The sequence below is a fragment of the Strix uralensis genome, chromosome 3 (assembly GCF_047716275.1).
Source record: "Strix uralensis isolate ZFMK-TIS-50842 chromosome 3, bStrUra1, whole genome shotgun sequence".
NCBI lineage: Eukaryota > Metazoa > Chordata > Aves > Strigiformes > Strigidae > Strix > Strix uralensis.
The window spans coordinates 95,970,517-95,998,496 of NC_133974.1; the positions used below are offsets into that span (position 1 = coordinate 95,970,517).

The following is a 27,980-nucleotide window of genomic DNA, read 5'->3' on the forward strand; positions in this document are numbered from 1 at the left end:
TCATTGATATCCACCCCACCACCCCCACCCCCCACTACCCCCCCCCCCCCCCCAAAAAAAAAAAAAAAAAAAAAAAGTGGTCATCTCTATTTAGATCTCATTCCTTACTAATGAGCACATAGTTTAGAAAGATCTCAAATAGTGGAAAGCAGCCCCCACGTAGCACACAAAACCATTTACGTCTTCATAAAATGTCTGCATGCTCTCTCCCAGACTTGGCTGAGGGCACTACCAGTATTTTTTCCCATAGGATGCATCATGTGAGAAGTCTAGCTACATGAGCTGGCTCTCATCTCAACTTCCCTGTTCTCAGTCCTTTTTTAGCCAAAGTTTTGGATTCTTCATCCCATCCATCTGCCTCTGCAGGTAATTCATGGCCCACTACCCTTCTGAATTATCCACTGAAAAGAGGATTTTATAGAACATAAGCCTCGTATGAAACCAGATTCTCCTGTGCTAAAAATCTTACAGTCCCTTCTGTTACAGGCATGAGCCAAAATCAAAACTGATTTCTTGTCATGGAAAAATACCCTGGTGTTGATCTCTTTCTGTCTGTCTGGATATCAGACTTCATTGTAGACTTCATGCCTGATCTTCCCTTTCTGCTTTCATAGCTACTCCTTATTCTACATATCTAATCAATCCCCAGCATATTTTCTGTCAGTAATAGGAAATAGCTGTGCCAGTATGAGATGTGAGAATTGCCTTGTTACTGATATATTACCCAATAGATAAGCATCCTCCCTCCTTGTAAGAAAGAAAAAAAAGGACCCACAAAAAGTACAAAAAAAAGAAGGCAATCTGGTCTCGTATTAAGGGTGGGGTAATTTGTAACCCACAGCCACTATTAGTATTTTAGTGATGACTTGTCTCTTTCAAAATAAGTCGACTTGGCACTTTGAGGGCATTACCTGAAGACAGGAATGTATCAGGATTTTTTTCCCCAGGCATTCCTTTATCCCATTTCAGGACTTTGAGCAACAAGCCATCACATTTATATTAGGTGTTGGCTACAGTAAGGATCAGGATCTGGAACTAGGCTGACCATAGGTATGGTCTTGTATAAACATGTAAATTCACCAGGTTGCCTTTTGCTGATCACTACACATAATGGCCAGTTGCCTTTCAGCCTGGGTAGGTCAGAAAAAGTCTAAATGATCTGATTTAATCTTTCAGGCTGGTGAATGAAAATGAAGTCAAGCAGTGGAGGGACCAGGCAGAGAAGTTTCGGAAAGGTGAGTGCGTCCTCTGTGCTTGGGGAGGCAAAAGAGGAGGCAAGACTGATCCTGATTCAGCCACAGAGCAGCAAACAGCAGAGCTGGGCACAACTTTTCCTTTTGTGGACAAACCCTGCTTTGTTCCCTCCAGTACATTTTGTCTCATGGTGATCAGTTTATGCGTTTCATAGGATGGGGCTTCCCTCAGTCTTCACATGAAGTGATTTTATAGTCTAAGTGAAACTTGGGTATTGCTGTCTTGATCACTGAAGATCACTGTCAAGACAGTCAGACTGTTTTCTTTTTCCTACTCTTGTTATGCTTCCACAGTTGAACTGTCAGCTTTATTTCAGCATAACCTGCATCTCTTCAGGGACTGTTCATGAGCTTTATTTCATCAGCCCCGCTTGCCTGTTCCCCCTAGATCATGCCGAGCTGATGAGCAGGCTAGAGAAGAAGGAGCGGGAATGTGAGACAAAGACCCAGGAGAAAGATGAAATGATGAAGACACTGAACAAAATGAAGGACAAGCTGCAGAAGGAATCCTTGGAGCTGCGCCAGACCCGGGACCAGATGAACGACCTGGTGGCTCAACTTAATGAGTTCTCGGTATGAGACTGGGACTCTTCCCATCCTTGTTTAAAGCCTGCTAACTAGTGAATGATGGACAAAAGCACATTATGAGTGAAACACTTTCTGTGGTCAGTACAGAGAGAGTCTGTCTAGCCAGCTACAAAGATGAATACTTAGAAGCTGCTCAGCTTTTAGCTGAGACTGAAATCCCTGAGCTGGTGGTATAGAATGGATAATGCATGGGCTACCCCATTTCTTCTCCTCAGCTACCTTCCTTGCAGGACCTGCTGAGGCACATGTGTCCTCCTCCAGCCATAATTCTTACTGCTGAGTGGGGTAGCCCTGGTTGTTATTTCAGTGGAATAGAGAGAAATCTCCCAGATACAAAAGTAAATTTAGTGAAGAAACAGGATTCCTGTCATGCTTCAAGAGCATCTGTACTGCCTTGCAGCTCTGCAGAAGTGACATTTGCATCTGCTCCCTCCTACATGCTGCTCCTTCTGTCCCGGCAGTGTGCCTGAGTCTCAACTCGCCAGGACACAACCCTGAGAAGTTAGACACTGCAGAAAGCAGATTCATTCCCTCCTTCCTTCTCCCACTTTGCATTAGTGGGGCCTAATGACAGGTATTCAGTATTTCAAACCCTAAGGTTTACAACCCAGGAGTTCAAAAGTTCATAAGATTGAACTTTTCTCTTTTTTCATATGTAAGGAGAAAATAATACATTTTGGCTTCTTTTACTAGCTTTCTGTTTTTCTGAGCCATTTATGGTTCCTTTTTTCAAGCTCTTCTCCATAACTTCAAGGGCTTGAAACTTTCTCTTAAATGAAAGCTGAGATTCCTCCCTTTATTGCATGGCTTTGAGTGCAGGAGGCTTTAAAGAAAACATCAAATATTTTGAGACTCGTAATAAAATCACATCAGCAGGCAACATGGAGTTATCATGCCTTTTAAACTGTTTGATTTCTTTTTCTGTGTGTTTTTTATTTTCCAGCAAGGGGGCAGCATTTCCTTCCCACCCCCCCCACCCCCCCCTCCAGGTGGCCCATTAGCTTTGTCCTCTTCTCACATATCTGAGAATTTGCCACCACTGCCACCTCCTCTGCCTTTCTCCAGCTGTCCCCCTCCTCCTGCTCCACCACCTCCTCCAGGAGGACCTCCTCCCCCACCAGGAGCACCACCTTTCTTCAGCATGGGGATGCCACCCCCTTCAACAACCACTTTCAGCAGCAGTGGCACCAGCCTGAAGAAGAAGTCTATCCCACAGCCTTCACACCCACTGAAATCCTTCAACTGGGCTAAGCTGAGTGAGGTAAGAAATTGCAGTAGTCTCAGCAATTAATTTGCTTTCTAAATATAACTTGGTGTTGATTAATGCCATGAAGTGTAAGGTGAAAGAAGCAAATGGTATTGTGGCTTTCTGTGGGCTGAGATCAGTAGGAGTCAGTAACTGTCTTGAGGGAGTCTCCCCAGTTCTCCAGCAGTGCAGCATATCTCCTGTGGTGACCAAGGTGCTGGTTAGATTGAGCTACAGTAGATCTATCTGGGCATGCTGTTGGTTAGGCAAAGCTGTAGTGGGACTGAATATGTAAGCCAGAGCTGAACATCTCCAGGACTGGTGTGCCACAGCTGCCCTCACTTGCGTGTCAGAAAAGGATGGCCAGAGCCAATGTGGGCAAAACATGGTGAGAACCAGTTCCAAAACCAGCCTTCTCTACCCTGGCAGGAGACATCACCAAGGAAAGAAAGGTGGCCTAATTCTCCTCACCATTTGTTCATAGCCGTGAGGGAAGCTGCCCTTCTCCTTGCATGGTTACAACTCTATCTCTTGGCAATAAAACTTCAAATTGACGATAAAAACGGAGGACTTGGATTCTTCCTGTTGCACTCATTTTCTGCTACCTTGGTTACCTCTCTTTCCCCTCCACTTCTTTCTTTTCCTTCTCTCATTTTCTTTTTTTCCCCCTACCCTCCCCTTCTCTTTAGGTCCTATTTTTTTTAACTGATTTAGAAAGAAAAAAAGCGTCTGTGTTGCGTTTGGACTGCTGCCTAGAAACCCAGGTTCTCTTTTAGACTGAAACTCACCCAGGGCCCAACTCCGGCATTTGGAATGAGCGTCCAGGGACCTCTGGAATGCCACAAGAATTCTCTCTCCCCCTCTCTCCTTTTCTTTAAAATAAAGTGAATTTGCTGCACCGTCTGTGCTTGTCTGTCAAGGCCACGTGGGGGGTGTGGGAGAGAATGTAAGGACAGGGATTTATTTTCCTTTGCAGAACGTGGGACTTAGTGCTGTGAAGAAAAGAAATAACTAATATATGTATATATATGAATGTATATGAAAAAGAGAGAGTCACAGGTGTTTCTGTTTAGTGTACAGAACTGTAGGCTTATCCTGCCCTCTGGTTAGGAGTGAAGGCAGCTGTGCTAATAAAATTGAAGACCTGGGTGGTGAGGTGGGTAAAAGATGCTATTTTGAGGAAGGAAGAATAGTTGGAAAAAGGGTCATAAGAGGGTGGGGGCTTCATTTTGGGATGTTTGCCACTGTTAGTGTTTCAACATTAAGGTATCTGCAAAACTGCAGAGGTTGTGGTGCAGACACAGGTGGCTTGCCTTGTTATTTGGGTTGCACTTTGTTATGGAATTATTGATTCCACTGACTGCTGGAGGAGGCGATACATTTTAGTCATCTTTATCAGTTATCCTAGATTCCCTGCTTCAGTACCAGGCACTTTCTTTCTGTTCACATGGATATGAATCCTCTGAATTCAAAGTCACGGGTAGATTGGATGGTCTCATCTTGCCTTTTGTTACCATTGCATCACTTCTGTGGTGTTCAGCCGAACTGTCAAAGTAGCCATACTTGAACAAATGAAGACTTGAAACAAGCAGACTGGCTGGGAGCAACGTATCTGGAGTTTTTGAACGTGGGAAACTGAGGCCTGGAAGTACACATAGAATTATTGTGGTTCACGGTAGTGTTTAGCTTCCAGTTCACATGAATACAAGTTTTCCCCACAAAAACATTTTGATGAAAAATACATCTGACATCATGTATATGTTTTTCTTTTTTAAAAGACTCATCTAGTTAGCAAGGAGCACAGGCATGTCTGCACCATGCAAAACAGCTAGATGAGGTGACACAGTGTTGGAAACAGAGCCATACAGAAACTTAGGGCTGCAGCCAGGTCAAATATGTTATTCAGCTCTTCGGTATCTCTGCATACTGTTTAGACCATCCTACACAAAGAAGTTAGTACAGAGTATCTCCCCTAAGTTTTCTTAAGTAAGTGTGAAGATGATGCCAGGACTGAGGCAGCCCACATGACAGCAAACGCCTTTCTGTCCATGCAGCCTACCTCAAGAGAGTGAGAGAAAGCCAACAGAGGCCAAGAGGATTGTGGATTGGGCTGGCTGAGAGAGATTTGTCTGCAGTGTACTTTCTTGGTAGCAGAATCAAGGCTGTTCTCCAGGGCAATTCATATGACACCTTTTTGCCTAATGCTGATTTTGTCTTTGGAAGGAAAGGACTGAGCTGTTGGGTCTTAGGAGAATGACCAAATATATTCAAACTCTTAGCAGTTGACAATAACAGATTGTTCACAGTTCCCATGGGCACCGCAAAAGAAGGTTTGACTGGAAAGTATTCGTGCTTTTAACAAGTAAACTCGAACAACCCGCTAATTTCCTTTGAGAATTAAAGATTTTGTACTAGCTTTGATGTGAGCTGATGATCAGTGGCAAAGCCATTTAGATGCATGGATGGGCTGAGTTCTGATGAAGCCCTTCCACACCACAGCTCCATTCATACAGCACTGTAACATTGTCTGTGAATTCCATTCATACAGCACTATAGTAGTGCTGGTGCCAAGGATGTCTGTTTTTTAAGAAATAGATATTGCAATGTAACCACTGTAATATCCTGGAAAGATTCCTTTCTTTGTTTCTGGACAGCAAGTGGAGTGTGCTCTCTCAATCTGAATTTTACACACCACCCAAGGTCAATCAGGGACCAGAAATTATGGTTAAACCAAATGATGGACTGGTTTAAAGCACACTGGAAGTATGGATTAATATAATTACCTCTTTAATAAATATAACCATACTGATTTGAAGTTATCAGTGTAAATCAAGTCAACCTTCAAGTGTACTGCTTGTTATCTCAGGGCTGAAAAAGCAGCTTCCCATTAAGAATCAGGCTGATAATGACTCTTAAGTCGATGATCTGAAAGGGGCTTTCTTTAGCTGGCCCTGAAAAGACCTGGGTGAAATTGTCTCAGAAGAAACATATTTGTTCTACATAGTTCACATAGGATTTTTTTTTTTAAAAAAACCACTACCAAAACCCCAAAAACGAATCACTTAAACAGAAAATGTTAATTTTGACACTGATTTTTTTTTTTTTTAATATTTCTGTATTGTTACTGATGATTCTGATTTCTGGAACTTTCTTCCTAAAAGCAGCCTGAGGAGCATGGCAAACAATGATGCAGGACTGCTGCCAGAGACTCAAAATTAATGAAAAGATTTCTACAAAATCTCAGTGTGAAGCTACTCATAATAGCCTTGGTGGTGCCTAGTCCTACAGTGAGATAAAACAGCTGTCTTAATTAACAAACATGCCAGAAATACAATTTTTGCTCAAAGTGGATTTTTCTTACACTGAGGAAAGGATCAAGAGAGAGATTTGAAAGATGCACTCTGTTCATATCCCTTTTTCAGATTCATAATGAAATTATGAATTAAAATTTTAAGTTGCTTGGCTTTTTGATGGCTACTATTTTACAAATATTAACCTACTAATAAACAGGATTGTCTGCTCCAGTATTCACAGAACACTCATAGTTTTCATGGTTTCTCTGGACCTGCAGGACAAACAAAAGGCTTTCCCAAAGTTTTCACTCGTGCTGTGAGGTTATTAAGACATCATGGACTTTGGTGGCTTGCAGAGTATCACTATTATCTTTCAGGGTAAATAAAATCCTCTGTTGGATATAGCAGAGGACAGCTTGATATGATTTGTAGCTCCATGAAATACTGTCATTCTCTAATCTTGGTAGGTCTTTCAGCAAACTGGGCTTCATTACAATGAATGCAATGACATAACTGCGGCAACTACAGTGAGAAAATTGTTAAATGCAACATAAAACTCACCTTGATGGAGCAAATGCCTTGTCAATATTTGTTCTGATAATAACATTTTGCTAGAGGAGGTTGGGAAATGTAGTTCATAGGATTTGCTTCTCAAAGGGGGCCAAGACTTTGCAAAGCAAAGGAACCACAGATCTTGGAAGACTTGTAGAATGAATGAATTAAATAAATATGGGGAGAAAAGCGTATTACAGATGAAGTAACCTCTCTTTTTTTTTTAAGGAGAGAGAAAAAACGAAAAAAGAAATAAAGAATTTACTTTATTTTTAAATTGTTATTTAGGGACTGTAAATATTTTTTATAGTGTTGAGGGAATCATTTATCATAGGAACCACATTATGCAAGTCTGTTTCTCTTACAACTCTCAGTCTCACTGGCTGATGACAAGGAACTATCAGCCAGTTAATACATAACTGAGTAGCAAGAGCTCAGTGTAGGAAATTATCTGGCAGCAACATGAAAGTTTTCAAGGGCAGAGCTTAGGCTATCTATAGAAGGAACAGCCCCATTGCAAGTGGTTTGTGTAACAAAGGTTGTTTATACCTCTGCTTGCCTCATTTTTTCTTTGACTGGATTAGCCCATTTGGTTTTCAAGCACTAATATTGGGTTTCTTGGGTCAAAGTTCTGTTTGTGCACACCATTACAATGGGTGCTGCTTTGGAATTTGTCTTTCTGCTACGGGTAGCATAAACCATCCTGTACAGGACCAGATTCAATCTGGGTCTTCAAATGAATCTGAATTGAAATGAGAATAATTTTCACTTCCTTGGATTGTTTTTCTGGGCAAGTATGGATGAGAACTACTCTCTGCAATTCCGTTGTGAGTCTCAGAACTGCCTGTTCTGGCACCTCTGCAATTCATTCAGACTAGCCTGTTCTGTAGCACATTTTCACTGTTCTTGCCATTTGTGGGGAAACTACAGTCCCATAAGAGTTTTGTAGCCGGCAGGTAGATGGGCAAGACTCTCATGAGTAGCTGTCTCTTGCGTCACATCCAGCCTTCTGCCAAACACAGCATATAGCTTTTTGGCTCAGGGCTCTATCCCAATGATGACTTTAAGGACCTCTCCTGAGACTAAGGACTGTTCCTGAAGTCATGTCCACTGGCTCCTATCAAGAAATATTCTTCTATTTCAGTGTTTAATGGGATAATCTGAAACAGTGAAGAACTCAGAGAACTGGCCTGCTGTTCAAATACATCCCTCAGGATTTATAATTCAAGGTTTATAAAACCAGCCTGGAAATTGAATGAGAATGAATGCTCTGCCTGGATGCTTCTGGCTAAGATTGGCAGTAGAGTCCAAGGTTAGGATAAAATGAAAAATAACTTTGTCTCCTGTTCCTTTGGCTGAGATGAGCCTCCCAAACTCGTTTTTCATGTTATAGTCACATGGTCATGATGGTTTTCCTACGATGGAAAGAAGAGCCACACTGATTGCAAGGAATGATACAATGATTTTGGTGAGCCTATTCAGAGATGGGTGCTGCTCCCATCTAGTAGTGTGTGCTCTCACTGTAAATAGGACTGCAGCACTGCAGACACCCCTCCTTGTCCTCAGGCACTCACAGGCTGCCTCTGGAGGGGAGGGTGTTGGTTTTCCTCCACAGTGTCTGCCCTGCCAGGAATTTCCTCCAGAACACTTCACACTTTTATTTCCCCCTCATTTCATCCTCCCATCAGGTTTTTTCCTTGCTCCTTGAGCCTTGTGGCTTAGCACATTTCCCTCATTCTTTTGATGACTGTGAATGGGAAGTAGAGCCTGTTCCTAATTAGTTCTGATAATGAAGTGTTAACACACTTTGCTGCATAGGTACAAGTCAGGTACTTCAGATCTGGAGCCTGTGTGAGGGTTTCATTGCTATTGCTTGCTGTTCCTGGCTTTCTCTGCATCAGTGTTCTGCTGGCTCTTCATGTCCTGGAGTTTGCTTAGGTCTTTTTACAATCCATTCTGTCCATTTCCTTTTTCTTTTAATCAGCACCTTCCTTATTTTTCCAGTTACTAAAGTACAATAAATGTACACTTCATTAACTAAATCAACAGAAAGACAACATTGTCAGGTGTGAAGAGCAAATTTTACTTTTCTGGATGGGTAGTTACCCAAAGCTTGTCCCACACAACATGCACCTTAACAGTCAGTAGGAAGGAGAAGGTAGTTCAACCTTTGTGTCCTCTTTACCAGCAAGGACATCTGTCCTGAGGATGTCAGTAGGAGACCCTAAGACCTTCTGCTAGTTTAGGATGACTGCTGATTAGGATGACTAATCCATAAACTACAAGAGTTTATTTGGTCCAGGGTTGGTAGACAGCAAAGTTGGAGGAGGAGTCTGTACCTGTCTCTCTCCAGCCTAATCATCTGCCAGGCAGCTGGGATTCCCTGGCATTCAGGATAATGTATCACTTGGGTTGTGAACATTTCCAGTTAGTGTGGACGATGCTCTTTCAGGGATCTAGTTTGTGTCTGAGTCAACAACTCATATAGACAGGGGAGATCATGTAATAGGAAACAATTAGACTTCAAAGACTCAGAACCTTAAAAGTAAAATAAAATAAAATCTTAAACTACTTTCACAGACAGGCAGAATGAAAACCACACACCCTTTGGACTTTACAACAGGACCTGGCAAAATTTGCAGAAGGGAAGATGTGTCTGGGGTTTGTCATGCATCAGTGCCCTTCCTAAGCTTTTTCCTCATGATGGTAACACTTCTTCCAGCATGACCACAATCATTGTGTTGGACAGATGGCCACTCTTGAAAGGAAATGTACTGTGGGATCAGGGATATTGCTTGAGATGTGGTCTGCTAGTCTTGGAATGTGCCCTTTCATCAGAGGCTTGCTGTGATGAAAAATACAAAATACTCAGTGTTTAAAAAAAAACAACAAAAAAAACCCCACTATTTTTTTTCTCCTTTGACTCTTGAAATGAAGCGTGCTCTCTAAAATAACAGCAATAGGATACAGGAAAATGGCCAGTGAGCAGGAGAGTATGATCTGTCCAAATGGAATTGGATGTTCTTAGCTAAAAGCTTTTGCAACCTCATTAAACATGACCTTTTCTTTCAGGAGAGGATCCATGGCACGATCTGGAATGAGATTGATGATTTAAAGGCATTCAAGGTGCTGGATCTAGAAGATTTTGAAAAGATGTTCTCCGCATATCAGAGACACCAGGTAGGGGTGAACTCTTCCACACCTTGTCTTCCTTGAGTTTCTGGAGGAGGAAAGAACACATGACGGTGATTTGGGCCCTGGTCCACCTGCATTCAGGCTGCATCACTTGCTGCTCTGCCACCATTCAAAAAATCACAAGACCAAAAGAAGCAGGGAGAACATATAGGGCAGAGTATAAACTTCTGGTTTTTACATACTTTATACTAATGGGCAGCTTTCAGAAACAGCTCCCAACAGGTAATGCTCTATTTGATCTCAGCAGGCACTGGCTTTCAAAAGCTCCTGAGCTTTACATTCATGCTTGATATCCATCTTTCTATTTCTCCCATTCATCCAGAGGAAAAGTCCATAGTTGCCCAAGTACTGAGCAAGGTGACTGAATTAGCTGTCTTTCACTTTGCCTATTTTTTCTTAAACAGCCAACTGACCTAACTGGCTAGGTGACAGAAACTGTCTGAATTACAGATTATAACACAAATGGCATACTTTAACAGCAGCCATTTATTAGAATGTCTTTTTTTCCTCCTCTTTGGAAAGCAAGTCACCTTCAATCTGTCTGTCTCTGCTGAATGAGACTAAGCAGTAGAGGGATTGTGCTTGCACTCACTGAACTCCTCCAGCTTTCCTTTGCTTTTGCAATATGTTTGGAGAAATTCAATCTTTTGTACTCTGCAGAATTGGGTCATTGCTCTGAAGTTTTAGGAAAAGACACAGACATGATTGCCATAAGGAGCCTTTACGATTAAGCCTTACAGTGACGATGACTGCTTCATTAACTTATTCAGTACCTTAAAACTAACAAACCAACCCCTTGTCTTTGGACTTTCCGTCTGTTCCCTTTTCTCGCTCATTTTTCTATCTAATCCAGTAAACATAATGAATAACTCTTCCGATTTAATAGCTCACAGCCACATAGATACGCATCCCAACTTCAACTGTGAAGAATGTAATGTTACCCATTGCATGATGAGGTTTCATTTCTCATTCTGCTCCTGCAAATAGCTGTTGCTGTTTCAGTAGGTCCCTCACTCTTTCTGCAAATCCCATTCCCTGAAACAAGAATTTAATTCACACAGGGGAAGAAAGGCACATGAAACTTCAGTGCTGTTACAAGATTGGATTTAGACCCTGTGCCAACAGCTTAGCTATGGTGGTGAGCTCCCAGTTGTTTTACAAGTAGCCAGGCTGTCATCTGTGCACAAGTAGCCATTGCAGCATTAGGGTGCCATTTCAATGTTTCAGGTGCAAACATCGCAGCTTCCTCACTAGAAATGCCCTTGCAAAACCTTGCTTCCTTTGGGTCCCAAAATCCAAAGCCAGAGCTGTCCTGGTCTGCCGACTCTCAGTTAGAATCATAGTACTTATGGCTGTGTTACCAATTACTGAAAAGCAGCTTGGCCTATTCAACTGTAAACTAACCTGACCCTTACCCCTGCCCACTGGAATGGAGCCATCATCTCAAGTGACCTCCATGGGTCTCAGAACAGTTCTCTTCCATCCTCATTAAACACACTTTATGACAGTGGCTCCAGACACTAGAGAATCACTTATGTAAGCTACCCGTATTTTTGTGTAGTTAGGTGTATTGCTGCTTGTCCAGCTTTTGTTGAGGGTTTTGGTTGGGTTTTTTTCCTCTTAAATATCCCATTGTTATTACTTTACGTGATGCTTTCTTTTTCATCCATACTCACTTCAGTGTGAACTGGATTCCAATCAACAAGTCCTCATCAGTTTTTGGTTTTTTTTAAAGACCAGGCAACCAAAGTTGCTTTTGAATCAAAAGCGTATGAGAACTTTTCCAGTTGATTCACACTTAGTCTTTTCTCCTCTTTTATTTTTGGAAATACTCCACTCTGGCCAAGTATGTGTTTACCCTGGGTTTGTGACTTCTAAACTTCATCCAAATGTCTGTAAAGAAAAATGTCAATGCAAAGCCCTGCTCTTTTGCATCTGAAATGTTGAATGAGTACAGATAAAGACATTTATTTCTTTGCTGTTATTAACATGATCTTCATATTTTTTCCAGTTTCATTTACATTAAACATATTTTCTTTCTTCTTCATTTTCTTAATGACAAAGGGTCTCTTCTCCTCTCTCTGGCCCAGTATATCATTTTGGGTGGCTATGAGGGAAAGCAGAATTGTCTAGTGTACAGAATTCTGGACCAAGAAATTTTACACTTGTCTTTTGACCTTTTGATTCAGTATATCTAGTGTTTTCCTGGAGTACGGAATATGTTGTGAAATAGTTGGTGTCTGTCACCCAGTAGTGCTGTAAGTCTTTGGTGGTTACAGAGTGCTTTCAAAATACTTGCCTCTAAGTTGTTAAAGGGTATAACGTGCTGTTGAAACAACTTTTTACTAATAATGGCAAACTGTGCCTGTGCATCAGGAGAGGAGAACTGGCTCTCAAATTTTAACCTTGGCAGTTCTTTCAGTAAGGCTCCGGACTAGATTTGTAAAGGTATTTAAGCTTTATCCTAGCTAATGTTTCAAGACCTTTGGAGGCTGAATTTATTCTTTGCAGAAAAGACCTAGAACTCTTAGTTCCCCAACATCTGCTAATTTAAAATATGCAAAGAAATGCTGAAATACCTTTGAACCATCTGGGCCAGTATTACTTGCTAAGCATTTTATTCTCTTAGAAAACAGTGTGTGTCTAAATTCAGCTGCCTCGTTAAACTTGATATCTTTCTCTGTGACTAATTTTTGGCATGTTTCCTTCTTCGTTACTTGCGGCTGCTGTCTGCATAGGATCTGCTAACTAACCCCTCCTCCTGTAAGCAGGTGAGTATCATTGTCTGCCTCCTGATCCTCTTGCAAGTGTGTGGGAAGGTGAAGACCTGCACCATGCCTTTATGGGGTCATGACTCATCTCATGCTACTCTTTCATATGCCCTTGCACCTCTGCTTCCTGGGTGGGGAAGGTGGTACAAAAAACCCCTTTAGTTGTATTAGCTCTGTGATAGGAAGTAGTTCCTGTTCTTTTATTTTGCTATAACCTCGCTGTGGTTTCTGCTGGAGTCTGTAGTCCCCTTTTTGATGATCCTGAGGAAAAAGACCAGAGACAAAGTAGAAAGTGAACATGAACTCTTCCTTAACCAAAGTAATAGTCTCTCTAATAGATAATAAAAGGGGCTCTCAGGAGCCTTCACTCCCACTGTTCCCGTCTGTGGTCCATCTGCTTTGGACAGTACTGAAGTCTCCAGATGTATTCACTAGCCACAGACTTTCTGATAAAGAAAATCTTTCTGTAGAACTGGAAGGAACTTTGGTTGGGCAGAAGGATTTGTGCCAGCTGAGGAGCAGAAGTATTAGACTGGAGGAAAGCCTACTTAATTTCAGACTGCTAAAGCCCTCAGAAAGTTCAGCACAAGACTGAAATGGCATTTAGATGAAGTAGAGATATCAGACTGCCCACATGTCTTCAAACTGGCTACCTCACAATTTATTCATCATCTTCAGCAAAATTCTTAGCAACACTTTTGGGAAGCGGGTTGTTCAGATGTTATCACAAATGTCTCTGGTGGCTTCAGAAGAAAGTTGTCCTCACCATGAGCCCTCAGGGAACTGTATTTGGAAAATCTAGTCAGGACCTCTGCCACTGGGTAAGGCTAATACATGGCTCTGGGTCTCTTACTGGCATTCATCATGGCAGTGCGCACCATGAAACAAGTCAATATGGGAGAAATAGTTCCCTAAAGTATGGATAATTACTAGAACCTAGGGTGCTGCCATGGTACCAGACCACAAGTTTTGCAGCTAACCAAAATCAAACTGTATTTGAAACAGGGCAGCAATATGATAAACACATTCCACATGTCTAGTCTTTCCAGTACTGAAATTTTAGTTGATTTTTGAATTTGCAATTCAAGTCTCAAATCTGAAATACTCTTTGAAGCACATAACATAATGTTATCCCAGTGTCCCCATCCAATGTCGGGGGAGGTTTCGATATGATCCCAAGAGCGAGATTAAGACACAAACGAGGTCAAATGCCGTATACCCAAACCAGGATTTTATTATTAAAGAAGTGAAGAGGGGTAGTGATAGGACAGAATGGAAGGAAAAGGCAGAAATAAAGCAAGGATGCGGGATAGGGCTGCAAGAATAGTCACCACTATGGATCCAGCGGCATCCCGTTGGTCCTCAGTCTTCAGTTCTTCGGTGGTGGGTGCACACGAATCAAGCTTCAGTGGTAGATGCACAATGAGAAAATTTTCTGCTGCATTTTTAAGTTCATCGTATCTGCTGATTGACATATCTGCTCGCCTTTAGTTTTTTTTTTACTCTGGTCCAACAGGTTTTGTTGCATCTGGCTTCAGGGCAGGAACCTTTGCCTCTTGTCAGTTCACTAGCAATGCATGTATGGGGTCTGGCCTACACAATAGGGCCACAAATGGCTACAGGATGGGGCAACTCAGCACACCTCTGCCCCTTTGAGTCTTGTCTAAAGAGTCCGGACAATGCAACCGCGAGGAAGTGGGGGGGTACATCCTTCAATACACTCCTGCTTCTCTGGGTGACATCCCCCAGACCAATTCACAGGCCGCAGCAGCTTCTCTTGGAGGTTTGCACAGACACAAGCAAGCTTTGAGGCAGTCATAGGGCATTTCAGTCTCTCACACCCAGATGGAAAGTTGGTAAAGATTGATGGAATAAAACTTAGGGATCCTGTGTGTCAGGTTGATAACAGCTCCAACTATTCTTGCTTTGTGTGCTTGGCCTATCTCACAAAAGCTAATCACTGCTGCCCCCTTGCTCCTCTTTTTCTGTGTCTAAGAAAATGCAGATAGTCCATACGCAATCTGTTTTCCCTCAACTAAACTTGCAATCTGGCTTTGGAAAAACCTGAGGCTTCATCTGCTTTTGCTTACACACAACTCCAAGTATCTATAAATATCTCCTCAATATGAGTTGAAGAGAATATATTTTTAGATGAGACTAGTCCACTCCTTATGACCAAGGAGTGAGCCACATCTGAATAGTTCAAATTATTCATCTGTGTTGAACCTTGTGGGTTGGGAAATTGGAAATGGCATGGAGACTATTATACAAATCCCTGCTGCATGGCTTTAGGGGAAACTGTCTAAACGCCCACTCCACATACACTGCCAAACCCTGAAACAATTTGTCTTTGTCCTTGGGATGGGTGCTGGTTAACGCTAAGCAGGTGTCCTTGTCTGCAAACTTTAGCTAGTGAGGGACAGTGAAGCTTTTAAACCGAGAGCATAGACCAAGTAGCTTTGTCAACTTCAACAGCTGCCTATCTTCCCGTTCTTCTGTCTTCCTCCTCACAAACTGAGGAAACTCAGGAAAGCTTTGACATCTCTACATGCCGTATTATACTGGTAGTGCCCTGCTTTTTGCTATTGTTCGTTATTGTCTCAGAAATAATAAACTTGCCCAATGCCCAATTTTTCCTTTTCTGGAAACACTATCTGATGTATTGAGTAACGTTGCAATTTTTTTCGGCCAAGCTAGACACTTTGGGCACATCCAGCAGAAGTATTGTGTGCACGTCTTCAGCTGGTGCATTGTACCTGTTTATAAATGCCGCTCAGTATTGGTGATGGCTCATTGCAGCACATTTGGACATGGTTGTATGAATCCTTTTTATATCCAGGAACAACAGAGGCTCGTTGTAGCTGATTGTACCAAGAACTCAAATGACAACTAGCAATATGAATCTATGATTTACATTTAACTCTCAAATACTTGGGTGTCAAAATCTCTGGAGCAGATTAGTTGTGCTAATATAAGTACGCCTTGAACTGCAGAACCTTGAGTCCTGGGAATGACTTCTGTGAACACCACTGCTTGCTGTGATCTTACACTTTTCCTTGTGTATCTGCTGTTGACCACTCTCAGGGACAGGATACTGGGGTAGATGGACCTTTTGATCTGACTCAGCGTGCTTGCTGTTATGACCTAAGAAAGAAGTCCTGTAGCTAATTTGATGGATGCATTCAAAGCTAGTTTATACTGGTAAATCTCAAAATGTCAAGGCATGACAATATGGATATCATGGAAAGGCATTTTTGAAGAGGTTCTAGCAGCAGTTAGCTGGGAAAATAAGAACTGTCCTGTTTCCAATTCCCTCTTCTCTGTTGGTAACTAGAGAGCTATTATCCAGGATTAACACCTTTAATATTACCTCTACTTCTCTTTAAGCAATGGTGTTAAAAGATATTCAGAACTACAGAAAGCCAATCTCTGGAAGTGAAACAAATCCCATTACTCAGGTGTGTAGGCAGGACAAGGAGACAAAGATTTCTGGATGTCAGACTGGGTTTGCAAATAGTTTCTCTCTGTGTGCTGTGACAAACATTTTGGACAGGGATTTTCCAGGTTTTTTTCCAGGTGATGAGTTTGGCAATGGGGATATACAGAAAACTTTGAAAAAGGGTGGTTTCTGTATGTAATTAATTTTAAAAAGATAGACTAGTTCAGGTGTAGATGTTGACCATTTAGTAAGATACATTTAATAAGATAAATGCCATCTTGCCCTACTGTTTGCATCTCTCATATAATATGGATTGGATTGGTCCACTGGCAGCCTTAAGAGATGATGGAAGGATTTTTCCTGATTGCTCTGTAGCCTTTCAAGAATCCTGTGTAATCCCTGCAGGAGGCATCTGCTGAAGGATATACTGTGACACCAGTGGGCTTTACCATAATGTGCCTGATTTTCCTGTCATGCCAGTTTTGCACATTAACATAACTGTTGGTAGAGTGACTCTGATAGGTCAGAATCAGGTCCAGTATTTGGAAAAATGATCTCATAGGTGGTAATGAATGACTTCTGTTTGTCTAGTAATACAGGATGTACCTACCTGTTTTCCACCCTTCCTGTCTCCTTTTCTCACTGCATGGGTGGATTTTCCCAGGTTGGAATGGGTTTTGTTCATTACACTCAGCTAAGTCTTTCAGTCTTGCATGAGAAACATAATACTGATTGTTTTCCCTCCCTTTTGAATTACATGCAGAAAGAGATGGGTTCAACAGAAGACCTTTACCTCTCCACACGAAAGGTGAAAGAGCTCTCTGTGATTGATGGCCGGAGGGCCCAGAATTGTGTCATTCTCCTTTCCAAGTAAGTGTGCTAAGCCTTAGCTCACAGGGTATGCCATGGTCAATGTAGAGGCAAGAGGGGATGGAATTAAACAAATGGACATGTCTCCTTTCCCAGCTAGACCTGCTGTCTAATACCTGCAGAGCTTCAGAGAAACCTCTCTTGCAGTGTCATAAAAGGATATCTCTCTGAAATGTTAGCTTGCTTAATAAATGTATTCGTACACACATTTTGTGTGTTAAACAGATAAACACCAGGATGTATCTCAAGACTCATCACCAGCAAACTATCAGTACTCATGGGTAGATGAAAGCAGCTCTTTGGCAGTGCTTGCACCTCACTTTGAGTGACATCTCCCATGTTCTGTGTCTGTCATTTGTCTCTGTTCTGTATGTTTCTTTCTAAATGTTGCTCTGAACATCTCCCTGGAATACAGCAGATCTGAGAGTGATGTTCATCTTTGTCATTTTTGACTCTCAGTGAGAAGAGTGGTAAATGTAAGAAGATATATTCAAGAACTAGGTCTTGTATTTGTACATTAAGTTCTGATAGCCAAGAGTTGCTTTTGCGTGCTCCTGCAGTGACTGTTGCCTTCAACTGATGTGACATCTGGGCCCTCTATATGCTTTTCATGTCTTTCTACCAACATGAGTACTGGGCTGGACGTCTGTCACTAAATACCAAATTTGTGCAGACACTGATCCACCTAAGAAAGTTTCCTTTCCTACCAGAGGAGGAACAGTAGGGCTGGAGACAGAACCTCAGAAAGCTGTGGCAGTACTGAGCAATAAAACTGTTCCGCTGATAAGTAGAAAATGCAGGTTCATATGGATGTGATTGCTTGTCTGCTCTAGCAAGCTAACAGTTAAAAGCAAATCTGCGGCCAGACCACCAGGACTGGAGTGAGTTCTTTCCATTGCTTAGTGAAACTCATGGAGGCTCTCATTATGCTATTTATGTGGCATTACCCTGCATGTCAGCAGGACCCCCACCATCCAAACCAGCAATGAGGAAGGGCTTACATTTCTCTCTGCAGCAGTTGCCAACACATGTCTTTGCTGGTGTTGGCAGCTGACTGCAGGCTGGGGCAGAGGAATGGGGAGGCATAGGGGCAACAGGATTTTCATGCTGTTTGACAGACCTGCTAAATTGTGTCTAGGGTTCAGATTAACTCGTGTAAGCAGGTGGAACATTTCCTAGAAGTGGTAACATAATGTGTGCAGGTGGCTGGGTTGAGGAGGATGCAGGAAAGTGGTCCATGACTTAGTATGACACTAGATACTTATTTGTAAAGATCTTCCATCTCCAAAACAAAAGCAGCATGGATGGCAGCAGTACATGTTTTTCAGTATTCACCTCTGCTGCTGTGCAAGTCTGGCCCATTCTTACCTGAGGGGAATCCTCTGTAAATGGTGAGAGAGAGAAAGGACAGTCTCTGTAGTTTGTTTTCCCTTCTGCTGCCTCCAGCAAAGTGTCACTGAAGCATGAACCTTGCACTTCATGGTACACAGTGTGTGTTTGCTCCAAGTGTGCTGTGAAGCCAATCCACCTCAAGCTGCTAGTCTGGACTCAGACCAGAGGTGAAAAGCTGGGTTTTGTGACTGTCAACTCCTCCACTAGGAAATATCCTGGTCTTACTGTTAGAAGGCCTAAGATGGATGACAGAGATTTGGAGACTGATCTCGCTGTCCCTAAGGAGCCTTCCAGTTTGCGTTGTGTTCTGTTAACTTTACTGTGCTGTGCTATGGGAAACACCAGTCACCAGAGCTATCACTGGCTTAGATCATTTAATGTTTGTAACAGTCTTACACCCAGGATATCAGAAATACCTTACAGCTTGGCCCTGGATTGCTATTCCTCCCCAAACTTCCCTTTTAAATGCAACTAGAAAAGCAACAATCTTTGGGAACTAAAATGGCACCTGTACATTCATGCCTTTTTCTGCTCTTTGGGTTTATATGATTCTATTACTAAAGACAGCAGTTGGGAGGATGGGCTGCAGATGATAATTGAAAGGGTTTTATGACCCCTTTGCAGATTTTTTTCATTATGCCACTTCTTTCTCCTTTAGGTTAAACCCTGAAGGAGAGATGCTCCCAGCTGAATCATCCCTGGCTGCTGCCATGCCCTTGCTGCTCCTGCAGCACACCTTACACATGTGTGCATGTGGGTGTGCACACATGTGCAATGAGAGGGGATTTAAAACTGGTGACAAACAAAGAGAGTTTGTGCAGCCCTGAGCTGCAGCCCCAGCTTTTGGGTTGCCATAGTATCTGCCAACAGCTGTTTCCAATTGACTCTTACTGTGCATATATCCCTGTAGTTTATTCCCCCTTTGTTTACACTAAACTGTCGTGTCCTTTAAAGTAAAATAGCTCCATGGGTTGGGTTTTCTTTCCCTCCACTACTCAAATGTTTTTGTTTTACTAACACGGTGTTAGAAGGGGTCAGGCAGAGCTCATATTTCATATGATCCAACAAGCCAAAACCTAGCTAGAGTGAGAAATAGATGTCTCTTGCTCTCTTTTGCAGAGAGACTGGAGCATGGTAGACTGAAAAGAGATGAAAATTGAATTGCTAGTTGATTTTTGCTGACAATTAACAGATTCATAAGCCTTGCTCCCCATTCTCATCTCTATTTTCATCAAAAAAGCTCTATTTCAATTAGTTGATAGCAGTATCTTTCAGTTTTCCTGCAGTGGAAGGATGTAATTGTCCTTGTTTAATGGAGTCTGATGGTCTGATGGTTCCAAAATGAAGTTTGTCCCATAGGCCAACTGTAAAGGTTTGAATAGGCACAAGATCTGTTTATCTCACAGTATTTCCAGTAGGCCATAATTCAACCAGGACATGGAACCATCTGTCTGTGGTGAGTCCAGGCGCCCACCAGCTTCAAATCTGGCTTTCTTAATGGTGTTTCCAACATACAGTTATTTCTGTCACACTGGAAATCTGCTATCCCTCATGAATTTCCTGATGTCTTCAATTTCCACCAGGCTGAAGATTTACTGTCAGACTTGTGTGGTCTGGAAGAGTCATCCCAGATCCCTGTGTTTCCCTGCTTTCACATAGCAGCTGGAAATTTCTCTGACCTCTCTCACCAGTATGGATTCTCCCTGCCTCCATTACTTAAGTAACGGGTAGTACTGTTGCTGTTCTAGTGTTTTTGTTGTACCATATCTTTAAATGTTCTTGCAGAATATAAAATGGTCCTTGCAGAACATGTCTCAGACATGTATCGTTTACTGTCTTGTTCTGTGAAATGCTCTGGAGAGGTCCAGTTCTGAGACACATTATTCAGAAGGCAGCTGAACATACACTTATGGAACATTTTTGTGCAAGTTATTTTGCATGAATTCCATCAAAATCATTATGTCAGTGTTCTTCTGAGATGTGTTTGTTATTTCTGTGGCCCAGCTAGACAGCAGTAACCCTCTCAAGAGGCTGAAAACAGCAGGAGTGCTAGCAAAATGTCATAAAACCAGTAGTAGCAGAAAGCAGAATCTGACTACACAAAAATAACTTAAAATAGTTTTAAATGTGAATATGACAGATACTAGATACTAGCAGGCAGCTCTATCAAATGTTTGTGGCTTTCATGACTGTCAATTCAAACATCTATCAATAAGGGAGAAGATAAAGGACTTGTGCAGCATTTCCAACCAGAATACTAAAGAGACCAAGTATTTCTCTCACATAATTGTGCCTCCTCAGTGCTTCTAAACCCTTTCAGTTCAGACATTAAGAGGACAAGCTATTCAGCCACTGTCAGTCTCCGTGTGCTGCCTCTGCTGTGCCCCCAGTCCCCGTGTGCCTTTCTGCCATGTGACAATACAGTGTTCACCCTTATTTCAAGGTAGATTCCATGCAGTTTGTTATTTTGGAGTACAGATCATATCTTGATACAGAAACACCTCATTGGACTCAGCAGTTCAGTTCTTCAGTGTGCTGCCTTGGAAAACACTAGGCAATAAACAGTGCCTCCTGGGTTCCTGGAGAGATTTTCTGTTTTTAAGTTAAGGTCCACAATAAATGGCTTCCTCTGCTATTCTGAGTATGGTAAACCCCAAGGTTAAACTGAACATATCAGTCAGTGCCATCCTGTGTTAGATCACAACTAGGAAGCAGTAGGTAGGGTTGTGATAAAAGATGAACCACTGCCTCATCAATATCACTGTAATTTGGGGATTCCCAAGTTTGGCCATGCTTTGCTCTTCTTGGCTTAGGAAGACAGCCATCTCCGGATCCTTCTTGGTAGGAAATTGAGAGTATTTGAATGCAAAGTAGTTTGGTCACTTGTGAGCTTTTGCTGAAGGAGGAAAAGAAAATAAAAGCCTGATTCTTTATGCACTTGGCACAATACATTCACAGTGAAGTGCTGAAAAGGCATTGATGAATTTTTTCACATGTTGATACAATGGTGTAAGAGGTACCTGGTAAAATGTCCCAGCTGGTGTCCCCAAAAGGTTAAGGCACTGTCTTCTTCACTGATGAGATGAGTTGGCAGGATGTGAAAAGAGTGGCTGCATCTTTCTGTCTTCTGAGTGAACATGCAGTTAGACCAGCCTGACTCCTGAATGCTTCTTCTAAGAGAGGGAGACATCTCCTTTTCCTGCCTTTATGGGGTAGTGACAATGAATATTGCCAAAACATAGATATTTAACAGCCTGCAGCTTGGCTGTTTTGCAGAGTCTTAGGAGAGTTCAGGAGTTAGACAAGGCTTATGTCCCGGTCACAAAGTTTGGGAGTGAATTGACTAGTAGCCTGTGTGAAATGAGTTGTGGAGATGGAGAATTCTGCAGTCAGTAAAAGCTAAGATTTGGGTGAGCTATACAAACTGGCCTTAGGATGCTGCTAAGTATCAGTCAGTGCCTCTCACTGTCACAGCTACTACTATTCACATCTTTTGGAAACGCTGTGGTTCAGTTCAGTTTGAAGTAGAAAATGGCCTTAATACATGATATTAATACCCTTCAAGATAAAAAGAATGAGATTATGATCCCTGTGGCATGGGAGCTTAATATAGCTGCAACAAAAGTCCAGGTTCTGTGGTGGTGGGCAAGCATGCTTCTTTCTCAAAAGCTAAGCAAGATCCAAGGAACAAGCCCATGGAGTAACTCACTTTTTCCTCTGAGGGGGAGATAGTTAATGAGCAACAAGTATTCTGCTTTGATCCATGGGAGGGAGGAATAAAGGGGGGAGTTTACAGTGAGTTAAATCAATGGGTATATTTAAGGAGGAAAAATAAGTGAGCACTGGATGTCTGTAAGGGAAGTTGATGTAAAACTCCAACATGTCTCCCAGACATGTTCAGAGTCAGGCTGACGGCTTTCTCCAAGAGGACGAAACAATAAACCACTTGATGTCTGCAAGTGAGGCTGGTGTTAAATCAGCCGAGGTGTCCTGGGGAGATTAGTGATGAATTACTCTGCAGAGTCAATAGAGATTATTTATGAAGCCGGAGGGGATAGAGGGAGGCAAGCTAAGTACCATATCAGAAGTTATTTGGTACTTTTTGAGCTTTAACATTGCTTGAAGATGACTCAAGCAGTTGGACTTCCATACGCTGCCACCAGATGTACGGGTGAGGGAAGAAGGAGGGAGTATTCTCAGTAAAGATCCTTTTCCTTCCTCATCTGACCAGTGTTAGGCTGCTGTTGAACAAAAACAGTCAATATGTGTGCTGTGAATGAATGTGCTGCAGCTGAGGAAAGGGGCACCGTGTTTTCTTCTGGTCACATTTACTTCCTCAGTTCTGATGACAGGATCCATGATTTGGTGGTGTAAGACAGAGAGAATACAGCTTGAATCATATACTGTTCTGAATGGAGTTGTTTCCAGCAGCTAGAGGAAGAGTGTCTAGATCTGCAAAGCTTGTAAGAAAGTCATTGAAGACTCTCCAATAGATACTGAAATGTAATTTCTGTAGTGTAAATTTTTGGGCCATAATTCCACTTTGATTTGCTGTCTGTCCCATATGAATTTTAGGGTCTGAGGGATGCCTCTACTTGGTTCTAAATGGAAAGATTTTACGCATCTGCTTTAGGTTCCTCTTTAATCAGTTCACCTGTTTCTGTTTAAAAGCAGCACATCTGTTTCACGTTACTGCTGGCCATCTTTAAGATCTACTGCATGGCTGGGTATGGCTTTTGAAAATACAAGAAGAATCACTTGATTAACAATTCTTTGGCCAGTTATTCAGCCAGTTTTTAAGTGGGAAGATCCCCGGTTTGTGCTGTTGCTGCTTACAGCTCTTGAAATGCCTCCTGCCCCAGAAGAGGAACAGGCCCACTTTGGAAGAGTAAGATTGTTTCACTGTAAATCCTTCTGTACTTGTAATTGGATTGGTAATAATCTAGGATGCACATCTGCAGGCACCATGACCCTGTTACAGGCCTGTAAGTGACTAAGTTAAACTGCTTCTCAGCAGGGGGCTGGCAAGATTTCTGCTCCTCTCTACTGTGGGCTAAACCATTCAAGCCAGATGTTTTTCTGCTGATGGCAGGGCACAGGATCATCCAAGAACTCAGTGTTTGTATAACTGTCTGTCCTTGGGGCTCTCCATTATTTTTGAACAGAAGATGTTTTCAAGTGTATTTAGTGCTGACGAATGGCAGCAAACAGAGGAGCTTGGAGTTTGAAGTCCTCGGACTCCTGGACGGAACAGCAAGATCAGCAATAATACACGCTACACTTCTGTTGTGTTGACATACCTTAGACCTGTCTATCTGGTCCCGTTTACTGCATCCCCAAACACACACAGAGGTATTTGCACTGTGTAATGGGGTGCTCAGTGTAGTAATTGCTCAAGTTATTTGCATAGAAAATCCATGAAACCTGCCCTCATTCTTTTTATTCTCAGTGAAAGTAGCAACAAAAAAATCCCTACCCTGGTGTTCATGGGTTGGCTTATTGAGGCCTCTCTGACAGACTGTGTGCCTGTGTTACAAGACAGTTAATCTGTGGACTCCAGATTCTAGAAAATGTAAAGGTGCTCTCTGAAGGGAATGTGACCAACAAAATGTAGCACTTTCAAAAACCGCAGGCACCAAATTGTCTGGGCATGTGTGTATGTGTCTGCTAGGAGTCAGGCCCACACTGACCAATATGCTTCTCAGCCTTGACGTGGTCACAGGGTTTGATCAGTTCAGGGTCACACAACCATGGACTTTACAATTGGTGATTGTTAAAGCCAAAAGAAACCCTTCATTTTTCTGATTGAGACTGTAGAGCTTTCTGCAGAACCCCATGTACTCAGGTTTGTTGCTTTGATCCCGAGTTAAGCTGATGACCTAAAGTGAAAAGTTTCCAGCCTTGTCATTGTAAAACTTGTAATCCTTATATCTCATCCAAGCGTGGCCCAATTATGTAGCTTTTCTGGAAGTTCAATAGCTTTACCTTACTTAGCTGGTATCAGTTTGCCCTCCTTGTCAAAAGCAGACACGATGACCAGCTAAGAGAGTGAGAGCAATTAGTTCAGACCTGTAATATTTAAAAGTTTTTGAATGTCTGCTGATTCATATTTTAGTTTCCAGCTGTTGGCTATATTGGGCAATATTAAAATGTTTTAATTGTCTTAGATTTAGTAATATTTCCTGTCTGTAAAAATAAAGCTCTTTCTTTTGCTTTTACCTAGTTCCAAAAATATGATTCTATCCAAATGTCAATAGCAATGTGAAATTTCAACATGGAATTTCTTCGCACGGAAAACATAAACATTCTGCCTCATGCATCAGTCTGTCATTTATATTTGCATTTTCTCTTTCTGATGTTAATTAATTATATTGATTGTAAAAGGTCCATGGAGACTGCAAACTTCACTCCTCAAATATTTCTTTTCACACTTTTCTGTTTCAGTCCCAAAATTGAGATTTTCTTGCAGATGGCCTTTCCTTTATGGTTCATTTGGTCTCCTGAAATGACTGATGAGGGTGCCATAGGTTGGGGGTGGTGGAGTAGAATTTGTCACTTGTGCATTTCTTCGTTGACATCTGCACTGAGAACCACCAAGTTCATTTCATGTAATCTATCAAACAACCTCTCAATAATCACAGATTTTGACTCCTCCTGATCTGCCCTGGATTTCAGGTGGAGACCCTGAGAGTTTTTTTTATTCATTCTGTGTTTTATTGTGACTGATGTGACTGACACACAGATGAACAGGAGTATGTGGGAAGGAGAGTGTAATTTTAATACCTCAGATAGTATTAATAAGCTCTTGTTTTCAGAGCTTTTTTCATATTGGATATGAAACGTGGATATGTAAATGCTGTCAATTCTAGAATAGTAACTTCATCATAGAGCTTCCTATGGTTCTTTTGTGCCTTTTTAGTGCAGCTTTTTAGGCTTCCTACTTTCTGAATTGTCAGAGTCACTTAAGCTTTGCACTAATGGTACAATGTTGATACTGTTGAAAGGCTGAAGCTGTCTAATGAAGAAATCAGACAAGCAATCTTGAAGATGGATGAACAAGAAGACCTAGCAAAAGATATGCTTGAGCAGGTGAGAAAGATTACAGTCAGATACATCTTATTCTTAACTCCTTCACTGCCTTTTTTTCACCTAAAGTAAGTACATGTACTGGCTCTGCTGGTATATGTGCAGATCTGAACTTGGCCCCTATCATGTCAGCAGAGCTGCAGATGGGAGCATGAGAAAAGTATCTTTCCCAATGTTGTCAGATATACCTCCCTCATGTAACTGTGCGTCAGGTTGATTTCATAACATTTTTCTCTTCTTGATGCAAAATATGCATTATTACAGTCGGTATGAGGTTTCCTTTCTTGTCATCCCTTCTCACCTGTGACTTTCCTATAATTTTTCCTATCCCTTTTTTATACTGCTGATTATTTTTCTGTTGTTGTTCTTATTTTCTTTTTTCTTTTCTCTTTTTTAACCTCCCTTCTCTGTCTGCAGCTTTTCCATTGGGAAATGCCATGAACCAGGCCATGTGGGTCAATGGTTAGAGCCGGTACTAGAAGGGATCTCGCATTCTAACTAGAATGGTTAAAAAAGGAGTCAGGGACTTTTGTTTCCTGCAGCTGGTTCAATGTGTAGCTTATATGGAAAAAAAACTCAACTTGAACCGCCACTGCCCAATCTCCCCCATTTATAGAGGGTGAAAGATGGTGCTTTAACCAAAGATGTGTATGATAAAATTCCTTAGTAGTGTGCAAAATGTTATAATTCTGAACTGCCTAATAAATGTGATTCCTTCTTTGTGTGCAGTCACAGTATTTAATTGTGTACAAAAAGCTTTTCCATTTTGGAAATTTATAGCCTACTTATCACATTATCTGAATGCTCACAGCTGCTCGAGACATCGCTGCAAGCTTCTGATGCTCTACACCTTTGAATATCACATTTTTGGGGAGTGGGATAAAATATTAAAAAGTGGTGGGTGTGAGCTGAGGCTATGTGCATGGTAATATATATAACCATACTAGAGCACAACTACCACCAGATATGTCAAAAATCTGTCAAAGTATGAGCTTTTAAGGTCAGCATATGAATAGAAGCCAGTGTCAGGCACATATCCAGGCGCTTGGTTATTGTTTATTGTTTCAGCAGAGTAGGGCAGACCCGAGAGAGATAGATGAGGCTTTGTGTGTACTCTAGGATAGGCACGGTGGGTACTTCACACTGAGTGGGACACATCCTGCTCTTGTTTGCACCAATCTAAACTTCAAGTAATGCTGTGGGAATCAAAGTTCTCTCTGTACTTCCCCTTGGGTAAGTTGCAGTAGCACTTGGCCTTTAGGATTTAAAAATGGGAAATTCCCCATAGAATTAAAAATTAAGCTGTTGGGGTCAGTGAGGGATAAAGACAGAACAGCAAGCAAAGGTTTAAAAAAGGTCAGTTTTGTAGCCACAGCTGCACTTTTTTAAAGTTAAGGTCACACGACTGAATCAATGTAATGCTTCCCCATGGCAGCAGAGAAATTCGGGGGTGCTCTCTCTCTCCCCATCAGGGTTTGTTTGTGCCTCTCTGTTCCCCTCTCCTTTTCCCTGGGTCTCTCATCTCGGTGTTTGGTTTGTGTCTGTCACTCTAGCTGCTGAAGTTTGTTCCTGAAAAGAGCGATACTGACCTGCTGGAGGAGCATAAACACGAAATTGAGCGCATGGCCCGGGCGGATCGTTTCCTCTTTGAAATGAGCAGGTCTGTTTGATACGTTATGGGAAAGTGCACACAGGGCTTCTTGGAAGCAGCTGTAATTGTTATTGAAAATGGATCATCTGGCACTGAGTGGGAATGTGCAAGAGATTGTGGGCCAGCATTATACCCCGCATTTGCCAGAAGCCCACAAATGTTACAAATGTTTCCGTTTATTACACAAACTTTTTATTGATGGTAAGCACTCTCCATGCTGTCATTTAAGGACCATTCCCCTGATGACAAGCAGAAATCTGCCTCCTCTGCCTAAACTTGTTCACCCAAAAAGGAATTCAGGTCCAGCTATTAGATGTAGTGTAGCCAGGGGTCAGGATTTCATACAGATCCCTTTTTCCATTCAGCTATCCCATCTTGTCATGCTCTGACCTTCTTTCTTGTTCCAACTTTGCTACATCCCTGATCAGGATTAACATCTTGTTCTGCTAATTGAGATGCAGCTGGCGTCTCCCATGACTCGTGTATTTCGAGAGTAATGGGAATTCTTTCAGCTCCTTTTCAGTTGTGATCAAAACATGCCTTGAGGTCATCCATTTTCATAACAAGGTTGATTATGTAGTGTTAGATGTCCGAGCTATGTCCGTAATCCCATGCATAGGCCTTATGGGACTCAACATCCAACC

The 27,980-nt window shown here is 42.0% G+C and overlaps 1 protein-coding gene across 5 annotated transcripts in view; it reads left to right on the plus strand.

Moving 5' to 3' along the window:
* DAAM2 (dishevelled associated activator of morphogenesis 2) overlaps window positions 1–27,980 on the plus strand; it is a 235,247-nt gene that overhangs the window by 181,725 nt on the left and 25,542 nt on the right. For 4 of the 5 annotated variants that reach the window (XM_074863489.1, XM_074863488.1, XM_074863490.1 and 1 more), the window contains 8 exons: window positions 1,177–1,235; window positions 1,642–1,826; window positions 2,785–3,102; window positions 10,005–10,112; window positions 12,866–12,898; window positions 17,101–17,207; window positions 25,604–25,688; window positions 27,239–27,345. In XM_074863489.1, coding sequence (XP_074719590.1) covers window positions 1,177–1,235; window positions 1,642–1,826; window positions 2,785–3,102; window positions 10,005–10,112; window positions 12,866–12,898; window positions 17,101–17,207; window positions 25,604–25,688; window positions 27,239–27,345 — 1,002 coding nt within the window. The remainder of the gene's footprint in view (window positions 1–1,176; window positions 1,236–1,641; window positions 1,827–2,784; window positions 3,103–10,004; window positions 10,113–12,865; window positions 12,899–17,100; window positions 17,208–25,603; window positions 25,689–27,238; window positions 27,346–27,980) is intronic. The other variant, XM_074863492.1, reaches the window with a different exon arrangement.